The 16,476-nt window shown below is 39.6% G+C and overlaps 1 protein-coding gene across 3 annotated transcripts in view; it reads left to right on the forward strand.

The window, feature by feature from the left end:
- The window catches only part of SMAP1 (small ArfGAP 1), a 101,749-nt gene that overhangs the window by 83,480 nt on the left and 1,793 nt on the right, over nucleotides 1-16,476 (forward strand). For all 3 annotated transcript variants that reach the window (XM_084890404.1, XM_084890405.1, XM_084890406.1), the window contains 3 exons: nucleotides 13,415-13,542; nucleotides 14,227-14,398; nucleotides 15,210-15,517. In XM_084890404.1, coding sequence (XP_084746530.1) covers nucleotides 13,415-13,542; nucleotides 14,227-14,398; nucleotides 15,210-15,517 — 608 coding nt within the window. The remainder of the gene's footprint in view (nucleotides 1-13,414; nucleotides 13,543-14,226; nucleotides 14,399-15,209; nucleotides 15,518-16,476) is intronic.

Here is a 16,476-nt window from a genome sequence, read left to right on the forward strand (position 1 = left end):
ACAACAGAGGTCCCATAAGATTATAATGGAGCTGAAAAATTCCTTTCACCTAGTGACTTCGTAGCCATGGTAATGTGCTAGTGTTTGTGCATTGCTCATGCATTTGTGATGTAAACAAACCTGCATTGCCACTCATACAAAAGTAGGGCACGTGCAATTATAGTAGTAGGCAGTACCATCTAGATTTGTGTAAATACACTCTATGATGTTTGCACAAAAAAATCTCCTAACAGCACATTTCCCATTGTGAAGCAGCATATAACTATAATTAGATCTCCCCTTTAAATGAGACTTTGGTGAGCCCACACTCTTATCTTCAACCTGATGACTCAAGCTAACCCTGCTTTTTTCACCTCACTTCTCCTGGTCTACTCCCAACCCCAAGGACAAACAAAATGCTCTCTATTTTTAGCAAGGATCAGCATTTTTTTTTTTTTTTTTTTTTTTTTCTGAAAAGGGCCAAATATGTTGACTTTGCAGGCCATGTGGTCTCTGTGGTAAACATTCAGTTCTCCCATTGTTGTGTGCAACTAGACATAAGTACATAAGCAAATGAGCATGGCTGTGTTTCAGCAAACTTTAAAAATAGGCAGTGGGCTGTCATTTGCTGACCTCTGCTTTATGTTTCTGATTATTCCTGCAAGAACTACTTTATATTTAGGTGTTAATTCCTAGTTGAGTCCTGTAGAAATACTATTTCAGGGTTTCAGAAGTGGTTTTTACCTACTCTCTAGTCTTGGATATACCCTAAGATCTTGGGGCCCCGATTAACTTAGGGCCAAACTGAACAATCCCTGGGTGCTGTAGACTCAAATCAAACTTGAGAGACATATACAACTTGACTTGGATATGTACCTCCTAAGTTAGAAGAGAATTGAAAGCTCTTAGGGTGGGTGTGTGTGTGTGTGTGTGTGTGTGTGTGTGTGTGTGTGTGTGTTTACATGTCCCTATCTGCATAGTTATTCTAGACCTGGGAATAATTTTCTTAGGCTAGTATTTATTCTTTGTTGGTTATTACTTAGTTTTTACATGATAAAAACTGGCAGATTGCTTAGCAACTGTTAGGGTTGCCCCTCTTTCCCTCCCCCTTCACACACTAATACTTTCATTCAGCAGTTGTTATTTTAGGGTAGAAGACCAGTAAAATCTTAAAGGGTAAATGTGTGCTCTAAAGATAAGCCTTGAAAAGAATCATAAATTGCTGGTGTTAAATGTTACCTTACGGGTTTCGGTTCAGTCTTTTGCCAAAGGTGGAAAACCCTTCTTTTTGGGGTTTCCTTCTTGGGGCCAGCTGTGCACTGCAAGCTACTTAAAAGCAGCCTGGACCCTGTCAGGAGGCCTTGGCCAGCAGTTCTGTTGGGCACAGAGGGGTATGTGTGTGACTGGATGAACGGGGAAGGTGTCAGGGAGGATCCCATCCTCTCAGTGCTCCCAAAGGCATCTCACAAAGAATCTAGTATAATCTCTGATAATAAAAGCATAATATGCTAATTAGACTGGAAGTCCTTCCGAACGACCTTCTGGACAAAGCTGGGGCTGTGAGGGCCGAGGTGGCCGTCATGGTGGGCGGGGGCTGAGGCAGAGGCAGATACTTGCTGGCATCAGAAATGGGTGGTGAGGGGGCAGGATCTCCATGATATCCCAAACTTTAGGACCGAGCACTTCTTGGTAGTGCTAGAACAGCACAGAACCTCTGGTAGATAGGATAGCAAAGAGACAACATTTAGGTGCTTCACGGAGTGAAAACTGACATGTGAATGATACTGCTTCTGATTGCCTAAACATATAAGACATTTAATTATCTTAATAGATGAGAAATCTAGAGGCCTGGTGGCTTAGGGCCATGCAGTGCTGAAACAGCGAGGTTTGGAGCCACACTTCTCTTTCCTTCTTCCCATTCTGCCATCCTCAGTACAGCACTGGCTTTAATCTTTTATTTTATTTTATTTTATTGATTTTTTACAGAGAGGAAGAGAGAGGGACAGAGAGTTAGAAACATTGATGAGAGAGAATCATCGATCAGTCGCCTCCTGCACACCCCCACCGGGGATGTGCCCACAACCAAACAAAGCACATGCCCTTGACCGGAATCGAACCCAGGACCCTTCAGTCCGCAGGCCGAAGGTCTATCCACTGAGCCAAACCGGTTTCAGCTGGCTTTAATCTTTATGTTTGCACCCTCATGGTCAACAAATGGCTGGTACGACTCTCAGCACCTCATCCTCACAGGACCACATCCAAAGGGTGTCTCTCTCTCTTTTTTTTTTTTCCTATAAGTTTCTTTTCTCAGAAAGAACTTTTCCCAGAAAATTTCCCTAGCATTGTTCTCAGGATCCTCCTGACCAGAACTGTATTATATGAGCTCACTCTAGTTGTAATGAGGCTAGGAAAATAATATTCATCCTTTACAGTGGGAGGTAGGCTCTGCCACCAAGCAGCACCACACAGGGCTTTGACAGCTGTAGTACCTGGAACAGGTTCATTGCCACCTTTACAACCCTTCAGGATAGTAGACAGTATTTTATACATACTCTCACACACTCACTTTCCCCCTCCACTTTTCCTTCTCTGGGAAATGGAAGTAAGAACCCCTCTGTGGTTGATGGCAGAATAAATGAATAAATAAATGGGAAACACAGTAACCGGTGTGCAGTGCTGGGTCGAGACTGTAGCCTGAACATCAGGTCATAGGAGGTCATAAGAGGTAACTTGAGAATGAAAACCAGGACTGTAAAGCATGATCTTTGGCCAGTGAAGTATTTGTAGCTGCCTGAAAAACTAAGGAAACTGGGCAACCTCAAAGAAATCTAGCCTGTCACCATTTGTTAAACATTTAGGAAGAAATTTGTATCACACAATTTGGTATTTCATATTTATATATGTTTTATCTTTTTGAGGCTTTAAAATGGTATAGAAATATTTTATAGATATTTATACATTTATATAAATTAAGATATTTCAAACTCTGAGTTCTATGAAGTTTACTTCTTAAACCACTTCTTAGCAGTCTCAAGACAGCAGTGTGTTCATCTCCTGAACGATGGAGAGTGCTGCTGGGCTCCTCTGCACAGAGGTGGCGTACCCATTCATACAAGCATCTCTGCTTCAAGCCCCAAGGCCAGGTTACTGAGGGGCTTGGAAAGGGAGCCGTGAACAGAACAGAGGTTCAGGCCGTCTTTTAAGACCACTTCAGTCATATTAGTCAGTTAGCCTTAAAATTGCCTATTTAGCATTAAGAAAGATTAATTAAAAACAAATAGTTCCACTTAACTCTCAGGCACCTATATTTATTTAAGCAGTTGAAAACAGTCTATGGCTTGAAAATTTTTATATACGTACTTAAGATGGACATTTGTGACTTGAATTTACAAGGTAACCCATGGAAGTTTATTTCACTTATAAAGCACGTTATGTTTTAATATAAGGGAACTCCAAGTAATACTTTTATTAAGGAGAAAGTCTTAAATGGTTTCAGGAGTAGAAAATAGAAAGGTTTCTCTGAGTAACATGAGAATTCATAAAGCTTCAAGAAGACAGCGTTTGCCTTTAAGGAGAGAACTTCTGCACCTCATGGAAGCAGCCTTCTTTAATCATTGCCGTCTCCACTTCAAATTTATTCTTTCTCAGGATGATGCCTCAGTAGTCACCGATGAAGAATTAGACTTGTCAGTTTTCACTGTTGCAAGGGTGCACTCAAAGCTGAATGTTCGTGTTCAGTCAAAAGCGGTAATGAAAAACATAACATCCATTTCCTTATCACGTTCTTATCTGCCTTAAACTAGATTAGCAATACATAAAATCTCATGTTGCTCTTTGACATTTTTTTTATTATTTGTGCAAATAGATTATGACCAGCTAATGCCTCTGACATTCAATAAAGGATGAATTCAATTAATATTTATTGAGCCCCAGCAGAGTTCATGGCACTCTAGTAAATACTAGAAAAATGTAGCTGTGTGTGCAAGTGGGGGATGAGGTTGCAGTCTGGAAGCTAGAAGAGTTATTGCTGAGGGAAGAAGTGGGATCTGTTAGGAACTTGGTTTTGAGAACTCAATTTGAAATCTGGAATAATGCTGAAACTCCCAATTTAAATTGTTTTCTTCAATTCAGAGAGTAATTTTCTTGCTGCTGCTAAGTCAGAGGGAGCAGTAAGTGAGGTTTTTTGTGTCTACTTGTTCCAAGTAAAATCTAATGTGTTATGGAGGAATGAATGAATAGTGGTTGGAAAGTTAAGCACCTACCCAGAAAAACCAGCTCTTGGTGCCTCAGCTGTGTAAAGCACCACGTTATGTTTTAATATAAAGGAACTCAAAGTAACAATTTTATTAAGGAAAAGAGCTTAAAAAGCTTTGAGTGGTTTCAGGAGTAGAAAAGAAGCTTTAAATGGCTTCGTGAGCAGTCAGCTTTGGAGTTCCAGTCGGGTGCTGTGATAGCACACTTGGAACCCATCTGTAGGAGAGGAGAGAGAGTAAGATGTGCTCTGGCCCCCAACGTGCCTGGTAGAGGAGACTAACCCATGCAGTTGCCTGGGCTGCTGTGGACAGAAGGACTGTGAAGGACACATTTCTGATTTAGAGAGATAATCTCATCTTGTCACTGAAGGATAGGAGAGAGGAAGCCCTGGGTAAGGATCCTAGTCAGGAACATAGCAGCTGTAGTGCCATAGCTGAACAATCTTATGGAATCTGGCTGTAAAAACATAGGAGGAGCCAGCCAGATGTCAAAAGCAGGGGCTACAGGCTCTTTAAGCGAATGTGACTCTAGACCACATGTGTCAAACACAAGGCCCGCGGGCCAAATCCAGCCCGCCAGGCCTTGCAATGTGGCCCGCACCGCGCTGTCATCACTGCACTCCGCTGTCAGTTTATGACATTGTCAGTTTATGACTGTTCAGTAAACCATTCGGCCCGCGATTTAGGCTGGATTTTAGGTTTTGGACCCTTCTCTGATTGAGTTTGACACCCCTACTCTAGACTCAGAGTATACTGCTAAATGAGACAGTGGTTAAGCAGGGCAAGGACTGAAGAGGGATTTTGTAGGCATATCACTGGTACATTTCAAAAATAGTGTTATTATTTCACTTTTACTCCCAACAGAAGTAGGATCAATCACCTGACTTGTTTCCACAATGGCTCTACTGTCACCAAGAAATCCTCTCATAATCTGTGTTTGGAAAGCATTTCAATTCATCAATCATTTATTGAGCATTTGATTTGTGCCAAGCATTAAACTAAGCTGCACTCTTTCTTCCTGGTTAGAAGCTAAGAAGGCAGTGGCTCTGGGCATAAACATGATCAATGCCAGGACGGAGTACAGAGGCCTACAGCATACTGAGGCATGCCTGCCAACCTAAGTGTAGTCAGATGCCATTAAAAACTAAAGGTCTCTGTGCATAAAACCCTAATATGCAAGTAGGCCAAGTGGCGGAATAACTGAACAACCAGTTGCCGTGATGTGCGCTGATCACCAGGAGATACACTCGGAACATGGTGGGCGTCGGATATGGCGGGATGGTGGAGCCGATGAGAAGGGGTGCCAGACCAAGGGGTGCTGGTCCCTGTCGTCAGGATGAGCCTCTGGTGGTTACTGAAATTCTTCACTCCCGTGTGCCACAATCCTGCCGGGTGCTCGCACCTGCTACAGGCACTGGCCTTGCTCACACCTGCTCCTGGTGCTCGGTGCTGGTCCCGATTGCTCGGCACTGTCAGTGTATGGAAGTGGCGGCTGCCAGCCCCGATCGCCCCTCAGGGCTTCTCCACCTCCCCCTGCTCCTGAGGGGCAATGGGGGATGGTAGCCACTGCTGGCACCGGCCAATCGCTCTGCACTGTCAACAAGTGCAAGTGGGGCCGGCACCGTCGTCAGCACCTGGGAGTGGTGACGGTGGGAGCGGGGCTGCCGGCAGATGGGACCAGGGGCCACAGCAGGAGGGACCGGGCAGGGGTGCAGAGGATGGGTTGAGACCCACTCTGATGCCTATCGTAGCCTCATGGCCCACAGTTTCTTTCATGAATTCGTGCACTGGGCACCTAGTGAAATTATAAAGACACTTGGGAAGGCTGCCACTTTGCCTGCAGCCTCGGCCTTCAGGAGGGACAGTTGGTAGGCTTGAGTGACCAGATGTGGGTGATGAGGCCTACAATGAAAGTGGTGTCGCGTCTTGTGGCTCCAGTCAGTTGTTGCCTCAGAAGGGAGGTCAGCCAACTATTGTGGCTGCAGTTGGAATAAAGCCAATCCCCTGTCCCCAAGGCCTTCCATAGAGAGGGAGGGCAACTGTCTATTTTAGCCCTGGATGAGGAAGAGGCACCTGTTTGTGCTTGAGGTACCAGGAGAGGCTTCTCAAACTGGTGATAGCAGCTGAGTTTTCCAGGTGCAAAACCAGACTTCAGCTGAAATATTAGGCTTATTGTGTAAGTCTTCTTAGTAATGTGATGGTTAACCTGAGATGCTTTGTGTCTGATCAGAGCACCTGGCAAAGTGCTAGTGTTAAAAGTATATTATAAAAATGCAAAATGTTATTCTATTCCCCATCAGTTTATAAATTATTGTTCAAAGGAATTTGGAATGCGCCAAGAAGCAGCCACTAAATATTGTTGTGAATACTTTGTTTACCGTAACTAATTTGGATTATTGGTATCAGATGAGTTCTGGCATAGCCACAGTTAATAGAATCAATGGTCTCAGTCACCATTTTGAGGATTTATTGGTGGAAGAGATTGGCCTTCATGATTTTGTCATATTTGAAATGTTACCTTCTTTTTAAAGCATCTATCAGTGTCACAGTATGAAATAGGCCAGAAAATGCATGCTGGGAATGCCGTATGTTCATGTGAGATGCACTGCTTTAACAACCTTTTTCCTTTAACTCAAATCATTTTAACCTTTTCTTGTAAGCTTGTGTTATGTGTGCAATTTAAAAATGATCTACTAACTCAGTGTTCAGATAAAACACTAGTATGAAATCTTAAGATAAAATAGAAAATGGTTACCCACAGCAACTAACTGTAGGCTTGATGTCCTTGCCTTTAAGATTGAAAGTCCTTCTTCATTTTACTGCATTGTCCTAATGTCTTCTGTTTGCTCATTGCCTTTTTAAGGGGTCCTTTGTGCTTCATTATCGTTTTTTATGATGTTGTCCTAGCTAAATTTCTTCCATTTGCCTTAGGCTTTTCTTGTTCTCTGGATCTCCCGTTATTTTTATTGTCCACCAATTACTATTTCTGCATACTGATTAAAAGGGGTTGCTGCCTCCTCCTGCCGCTGGCTGCTCCTGCCACCAGTCTGTCGCCGAGCCAGCAACACCACATGAGGTGCATGTCAGTGGTGAATTCTGATGTTATGCACAGATATCCACTTCTCTCTTAGCAGGCACTGTGTGGACTAGTCTGAGGTCCCCCTACCCTGGAGGAGGTTTCCATTTGTCTGGGTGTGTGCATGTGTGTATTTTGTGCACACAAAATGTAATCCATACGGACTAAATTATTTTTCTTAAGCTATTTGATTTATTATTTCTAAATTTTTAAATTATATATGAGAAACTGTTTTCAACAACTTAGTATTCTGTTGCTTTTGTGGCCTCTGAGCTTTTAATCATTCAGCCAGCAAATTAGTGGACTCTGGATCAGAAGGATGCATTGAATTTCCAGTGATATGTCAATGTTGTTGACTGATTGATTATACGCCACACTTGGTTCCCTTAGACCAGGCGGCTCAGTGATGACCACATCCGCCTGCATCCCTTACTGTAAACTGAGAAGCCACTGGGCTTGGTAAGAGGAGAGCGGAGTGGGGAGACGCCAAGGAACTGTGAGTGTGGTGCCGAATGGTTTCTGCACTGTTTCTGTCTCTGCTTCTCTAACTTAGTAGAAATAATTCTGAACTAAAGGTTGGTTTTTATTTTCAGAATTTTAAGTGCTTTATTTTTAATTAGGGTCAGTTGTAAGTACCTGAGTTTTGATGAAATATGGTTTAAGGAAAAGAGCACTCACTAGTCTGGAGGTCAGAAGATTGTACAGTGCAGGTTTTTTTGCTACTGAACTAGGGATGCGACATTGAGCAAGTGTTTTAATCTCTTTGTGCCCTGGTTTCTGTAACTGGAGATAATGGAAGGAGATGCCCTTCTCATATTTCATGGAGACAGAAATGATAACATGTAAATATTCTATAAAAACATATAGGAAACATGATGGTTATAATGATGATAATGATAACTAGTCTTTAACTGTCCTTTTTAAATACTGAAAACAAGAACAACCTTCAAAGTGAATTGAAACTATCCTTTAAAAAAATGTATTTTGCAAACCAACTGTAGTGAGTCAAATTAACAGACATTGAAATACGTTGGGAAAACCCACTGGGAACTTGTATTTACTGATTTTTGCAAGGCTGAGTTTTCAGTAAGGTTAAAGGTTTGTTTTTCAAAAATTCTGTGACTGCTTAGCTTTTGTAGTAAGGAAAATTGATGGGGTGAAATCCATCTTATGAGGGGATCAGATGGGTAGAAGAATGGGTTACAGAGAACCCAGGGCAAGTATGCTTAGTAGATGTGGGAGCAGAGGAGAATCACCGGTGCCTAACACGTGGTTGTAGAGCGGGCAACCTGGTCAGGCCCGTAAGAAAGTTTTTTGGAGCTAAGAGAAAATTCTCCCCATCACTTGAACATAGTGTCAGCCTGGCCACACGATTGCTGTCCCTACCCAGATGCTCCTCTCTCATTCTGAAGGATTCCAGAGTCCCTTGGACTAACACTGTGAGTTAACTTCCATGGATGCTCCTCTAATTGTGGTAGGTGGTTACAAAGAGAGCCCAACTTTGTTTGTGCAGAATGCCTTTCGAGCTTTCAGACAGTTCTTTAAAGATGTTTTAATGGAATGTGAAAATGGAGCTGTTTACTTTGCAATGGTAGAAACAGAAGTTATGTACCTTGCAGTGAAGGAAGTGAGCTGTGTGGGTCTTACATTAAGAACTGTGGATGGTTTCTGTTTTTGTATGGCGAAAGCCTGTAAATTACCTAAGTTCCAGCAGTGAAGGATTAAATAATCACTTATTGTAGGTCCATACAACATCCTAGAATGCAATCCACCCCATGCACACATAATTTTATTTAAAGAAAACTTTTTGTATTATATTGTTGTATATACATTGTTTATAAGCATAGGAAAGGTATGGTGAGGGACTTTTTTTGTAGTGAAATACACATAAAATTTAAGATTTTAACCATTTTTACTAGTGGTATTAAATACATTCACATTATTGTGCAGTCATCACCAATATCCATAGTAGGGAACTCTTACTTATTTTTGTAGGGTTTGCATCTTTTACAAGAACGTGTTGCTTTTAAAGTAAAAATTGAGGAGGATTACAACCTCAGGCTTTGTTCTAGTTCTGTGACAGACAGTACCTTTTTTTTTTTTTTTTTTTTTTTTGCCATCTTTAAATGAGGATAATTGATAGTGCCTCTCTCATTGAACAAATGCATGCGTTTATGTGTGTATTTGTGTTTTTTCAGGTTTTGTACAAAACAAGCACTATACTAAGTGTTGGCTGTTATTTTTACTAGTTATATATGTGTGATCCTAAGGTGTGAAGGGTAAAATAAGACTTCAAAAACCAAATGAAATGTTTTACAGATTGGATATGGTACTACTAGATAGGATTTAGGTATGAACGTATAAATAAGTTAATATTCTTAATGAAGTATAATGCACTACTTAGAACATACTTAAAGTTTCTGAAAGATGTACAGTATAAAAGTAATAAAAGCAGGCCATTTGCTGTATTAGGTTAACCCCCTGGTTCTCACACAGTGCGTCCTTTGCTCACTGCTGTTTTGACATGGCCTGTGGTAAAAATCAGTTGTTAGTACTTAATTCACCAAAGGAAAAAAGGTAATAGAGTCAAACCTCGTTTCTTGAATGTCTCCCATTTCAAACAATCGGGTCTTGACCAAGTTGTTCAGTTTTCTACCTGACTACCCTACCCTTTCAGGCTGATATCTTAGCATGGCAAAAAGAGTCTCTGAGACAACAAGCAAAGGAGAGATTGCCTTTTTTGCTGGTGAAATAAGCAATTAGCACAATTTTATTTATTTTGTTTTAATTTTTTAAATTAAATTATTATCTGTGTACATATCTTACCATTGCCCCCCCACACACACTCCCATACATGCCCTCCCTCCCCAGAGTTTTGTGTCCATTGGTTGTACTTATATGCATGTATACAAGTCCTTCGGTTGATCTCTTATCTCCCCCAGATCTCCCTCCCCGCTGTAATTTGACAGTCTGCTTGTTGCTATATTGTCTCTATATCTATCTTTTGGTTCATCAGTTTATAATGTTCCTTATTATCCATAAATGAGTGAGGTCATGTGTTTCTCTTTCATTGACTGGCTTATTTCACTCAGCATGATGTTCTCCAATTCTATCCAGGTTGCTGCAAATGATAAGAATTTCTTCTTTTTATGGCAGCATAGTATTCCATTGTGTAGATGTACCATATTTTTTTATCCATTCATCTACTGATGTGCGCCTCGGCTGTTTCCAAATCCTAGCTATTGTAAATTGGATTAGCACAATTTTAAGACATAAAGAGACCATTAAGAGTGCTAATGCTGCTAAAAGTATGAAAATGCTCACAAAATAATCACAGGCAATTGAGTAGGTAGGAAAACTGTTGATTGGAGAAATGAAAAGCAATTAGTCAGTGATAGCACTTCAGAGGCCACGATATATTAAGAATCTGTTTAAGGCCTGTCCTTGTGGCTCAGTGGTTGAGCGTGGACCTATGAACCCCAGGAGGTTAGGTTCGTTCCCTGTCAGGGGAACTGGTTGTGGGCTCGATCCCCAGTGTGGGGTGTGCAGGAGGCAGCTAATCAGTTACTCTCAATCATTTGTTTTCCCCTCTCCCTTCCTCTCTCAAGTTATTAAAAGTATTCACTTAAAAAAATTCATTTAAGGCTACTAGGGGATGGTTTGATAAGTTTAAGAAGTATTTATTTTTAAATTAAACAATATATTGGACATGTACTGTATATAAGAAAGGTTAAAACAGAGTCATTTGGGAGTCAGGAACAGATTAATTCAAGTTACATTATTTCTAATGAGAAAAAATGATTGTTTTCGAACAGATTGCTTTTCAAAAGCCATCTGGAATGAATTAGATTCGAGAACCAGGGTTCCACTATAATAGTATTTTCCCATGTTTAAGGATTCTCCTCCCCCCATAAATTTATCCTAATTTTTAGTGTTTACTAGTATTCCTTCAAAAAGCAAAGACATTTAACTGTAAGATTGGAAATAACTATTTCCTGTTTTAAACTTTCTTAATTGGTTGTAGTTTGTTTTGGGGATATGTGCTTCTGTGTGTGAGTTGGAATTGCAGATATATGTCATATTTTGTTATTGAATTAAACATGTCTTTGATGTGGATGTTCCCCTACCTTGCACGCTACAGTTTATGGGTTAAAACAGCACTGGCTTACATGGCATTGGACTGAGTTTATTTACAGAGCTTTTGTAATATCACAAAGATGTTCCTTTAGTTGTGTTTTTAATCTAGAATACCTTTTTCTTTTATGCTGTTTCATTTCTGGTTCATATTTACATGATGTGCTATATACATAATGTGCTGTATACATCATGTAAATGGAATGTGGAATGGGTGGAAAATATAAAATAGATCTTCAAAGAGGTCTAATTTCAAATGAATGTTGCCTTTTGAAATGGTTAGAAATGAAGAAAATTACTTTCATGTATGAGTCATTTGAATGCTTTTATGTCCTAGTTGTGTCTTACTTAAAATCCTATATCTTGTAAATTAGTAATCTGTACATTGCATTATTGCTTCACCTTTAACTTGTCCATAGTCCTAGATATATGGCTCTGATAATGTGATATTTTCAGTCACTGAGAGTGACTGAAAAATGTTTGCAGTTGATTTCTTACAAACTAACTTCTGTGGGTTTTACATACTCTTTTATAAACTAGGTAGTAAAAAATATCTTACTGTGACAATTTATTCATTGAAATTTAATCTGTGATTTCCTAAAGCTCCAAACAGGGAAATAAAATATATCAATTTGTATAGTTCTACTTTAAAAAGGAGAATAAATGTATGAGTTTCTGTGGATTGTGGTAGAAATACTGAGTTACATAGTAGATCTTTCATTAACAACATACACTGAGTGGCCAGATTATTATGATCTTTGATCGCATAATAATCTGGCCACTGTGTGTGTGTGTGTGTGTGTGTGTGTGTTTTAGAAACCCAGTGCATAAATTCGTGCATGGGTGGGGTCCAGCCAGCCTGGCCAGGGGGAGGGGACATGGGCTGTTGGCTGGCCTGCCTGCTGGTCCAACTCCTGGTTGAGGGGACAATTTGCATATTAGTCTTTTATTATATAGTATACAAACTGAGTGGCCAGATTATTATGCGTTCAGAGATCATAATAATCTGGCCACTCAGTGTATGTTACATCAAAGAGAGGTGAAATGAAATTGTAAATTGTTAAAATAGAAGCCTGATTAGAATATAAGTCCCAGAGATTGGAATTGTGATGCTCAGAACTGTTATTTGGCTGTGGCCACAAAAAACAGAACCATGTGAGAAGTTCCATGTCCAGGAATACCATTCTCTGAAACTCCCCGTCACCCTGCTCCAATTCCTACCCCTTACACTGTGTAATTTTTACACTGATATAAAAGGAGATATTTTAAAAGTTTTTTTGAATGATAGGGTAAATAGGAATTGATATAGAATGTCCCCTATCAGTCTTTTCTCAGTACAGCTCAGTGGCTTGGTACTGCCAAGAAACGGTTTATTTCAAGTTTTATGGATACTTCATATGGAACCAGTGTATGTTTTCTTTCTTTTTATCAAATTTTTTTCCTGCAATATTTCAGACATTTTAAATCATCAAAATTTATTCCTATGGTAGATATACCAGTACGTGCTATGAAGTGATAGCCAAAACACACACATTTATGAAGAGGCATTTTTTGTAAGAAAATGGTATCAGATCCTAGTTTAGCTAATCAACTCATAAGTAGTGTCTGTCTTATTAGGTAATGGGGATTAAATGAGTCAATATATGTAAAGTACTCACAACAGTACCTGGCACATAAGGGAGCATCAGGATACAGAATAATGTGAATGTATGACACCATTTATTAAAAACTTTATATATATATATATATAATGTTGGATATAGAATATGGTGGATAAAATTATCTGGAAGAATAAATAAAATTGGAAATGTTTTCTTTGAGTAAGGGGATAGAACCTGAAGTAGAAGGGGAAGATATATTTTGTTGTCAACTTTCTGAACTGTTCTTTTCTTAACCATATGTTTTTAAAATAATGCCATGTTTCAAGTACTAAGAGATTCTACTTTAAGACAAGAATCTATGCTCTTTTTAGATGGTCCTGCTGAGGCACCAGTGACCAATGGGAACACAACCACAGTGCCAGCTCTGAATGATGATCTGGACATCTTTGGACCAATGATTTCTAATCCTTTACCTGCAACTGTCATGCCCCCAGCTCAGGTATGTTGTAAGAATATGGTTTTAGACAATCACTACTTACTTCCTTTCTGAAAAGTTTCAGAATTTCCATTGCTGATTTGAAAGCCTCCTATTCTTTATTCCAGGGGTTGGCAAACTAAGCCTGCAGCTTGTTTACACACAGTTTTATTAGAATACAGTCACTCCCAGTCATTTGTATATTGTCTGTGGCTGCTTTCCTACTAAAAACTAAGTTGAATAGTTCCAAAACTGTATGAATATTTACTGCCTAAAGTTTGCTAACTTTTGCTTTAGGTAAAACAACAATATTTAGAATGAACAAGTAAGAAAACTCAGACTACTATTTCAGCCTTGTCTGAAATCATCAAGACCACTTACCTCTGAGGTTTTTAAACTGGGGGTATATAACTATTGACTGGCAGCCAATAGTTCTTTTCTTATGCTCTGTTGAACCATCCCCAAAATACTATGTACTAGTAAGAGTTTCAACCTACCTGCTCTACATTAATACATTCAAAATAGTAACTATCATACCTTTATCCTAAATGTTTTTGTGTGGCATTGTGAATGATCCTCTTTAATGCACCATTTACCTTCTACAAGTTGTTGAATTTCTAATTTCATAACTGCACTTGGATTTTAAGTAATGGATGAACCATGTTTTAGTATGCACAGTTCGACAGTGTGTTTTGGTATTTGTCTCAGGGGACGTCCTCTGTACCAGCAGCCACCACTGTGTCTACAGTAACATCTGGGGATCTGGATCTATTCACTGAACAAACGACCAAGTCAGAAGAGGTGACAAAGAAACAACTCTCCAAAGACTCCATCTTGTCCCTGTATGGCGCAGGGACCGTGCAGCCGCAGAGCACTCCTGGTAATTCATTTTGAAGTCTGCTTTCAGGGACTGCACTGGCATTACTGGAAGTGAGCCTTCGTGGTTATAATATATCAAGTATATTTCTTCCCCATTTTTCTATGTAATGGATGCTTTTGTTGTTGCAATTTACACAACTGAAATGAATGAAGCATTAGAATTAAAAAGCAGGTACAGGAGTCACAAAACTTTATTCACTTAGAATTAACAAGCTGTTCACATATCACTTAATGTTGTTTCACAAGCTTTTAGGACATGGATTATCTTTGAATAATTATTTGAATTTGATTTGCATGAAGTTTATAACTGTACAGAATGGTATTTTTTCTGCAAGTAAACAATAAGCAGTCTGAATTATTACATGAATTCCAAAAACAGTTTGATATTTAAAAAATAATTTTAATACTAGCAAGGTAAGATTTGTTTACACAGTTTTAATCTGTCAGACTAATGAGATCCCACCTGCTTCCCTTAAAGCCAGGCACAGTGAACTTGCACCTGTGCGTTTGGTTAGCAGAAACAGCACATCATCTAATGCCACGCAGGTTGGTCTTCACAATGGATATTTTTCTATCCATGTATTTATCCTAATTAAAATTGCTCAGGTTCATAACTGATTTGTCTGCTTCTAAAAATATCCATCTCTGAGAGTGTAGGCTATGAGTTGGTCTGAAAAGCCAGACAGGAACTAAAAATTTTGCTATGGGTAGTTCAGAAAAATGGCAATTGTTTTTCTGTGATTATAGAATTGAGTGCAGCTATACAGTAGCCCTGTTCTCTTCATTTTCTTTTCATGGTTCTTATGATACAGGTGTATTTATGGGACCCACAAATATACCATTTACCTCACAAGCACCGACTGCATTTCAAGGTTTTCCATCAATGGGTGTACCTGTGCCTGCAGCTCCTGGCCTTATGGGCAATGTGATGGGACAGAGTGCAAGCATGATGGTGGGCATGCCCATCCCCAATGGGTTTATGGGAAATGCACAAACTGGTGTGATGCCACTGCCTCAGAATGTGATTGCCCCCCAAGGAGGAATGGTAGGACAGATGGGTGCACCCCCGAGTAAGTTTGGCCTGCCACAAGCTCAACAGCCCCAGTGGAACCTGTCGCAGGTAAGGATCTTTTATTCTCCACTTTATCCAGGATCGAAGAAATCAGACTTAACTTTCTAAATTGTTTTATTTGTATTTAAATCTAATAATCTGGCAGAAAGAGGAGGGATAATGAAGTTATATCAGACAAATGACCTGTCTTTGTAAAGAAGTATTTTTTTTTTTCATTTCTAATATAACTGTAATAGTGGACATCCCTAATTTAGTTGTAACAGCTAGAAATTACCTATCACCTTTGAAATTAGTAACATGCTTTCCCCAGCTCCCTGTGGGGCGTTTTATAGTCTACTTTGGACCTACCTGTCTTCACTAATTTGAGAAGGGGTGTAACGTTCATAAATTAGGGGAAAATCTTTCTGTTCAAAAATCTCTATAACATATTTCCTTTTTATTTAAGAAGAGTACCCACTAATTCAAGAATTCCCATAAGATGTGAACAAGTCCATATTTGTTTCAGATATCCCTTCATATTATAAAATCCTGTTTCTACCTAAGTTAGTTTAGTCCAAGATATGACATTACTAGTACACTACCTCCTTCAAATGAGTTTCTCTATATTAGGTGCTCTGTCCTGACTTTTCTTCCCTTTACACTTCCTCTTTGGTAAGATCTCACCTGTTTTTAGCATTTTGGCTCCTGTTCTAGACAGGTGTTTCACCTTGAGAGCATTCAAGGAATAGTCAATAATGATTTTTAACCAACATTAGCAAAATCACTATGTATCCTATGAATGCTCCCAAGTTATTTTTAAAGGAATATCTATATGACACTGGTCTCTCATCTCTGGGAATCTTAAAAAAATGGTAAGTACCAAGTGGCAGTAACAGCTTGTATGTGCCAGAATGCTGAAGTAAGCTCAGGTTAATGTGCTGGATGAACCAGGAAAGAGCCAACGCTTACTTCCAAGCCTGCTGGAGGCTGTTCTCCAGTACTCCCTACATGAGCTATTGGCCATCGAC

This window comes from Pipistrellus hanaki, assembly GCF_964339955.1.
Source record: "Pipistrellus hanaki genome assembly, chromosome: 7".
In the NCBI taxonomy this organism is placed as follows: Eukaryota; Metazoa; Chordata; class Mammalia; order Chiroptera; family Vespertilionidae; genus Pipistrellus; species Pipistrellus hanaki.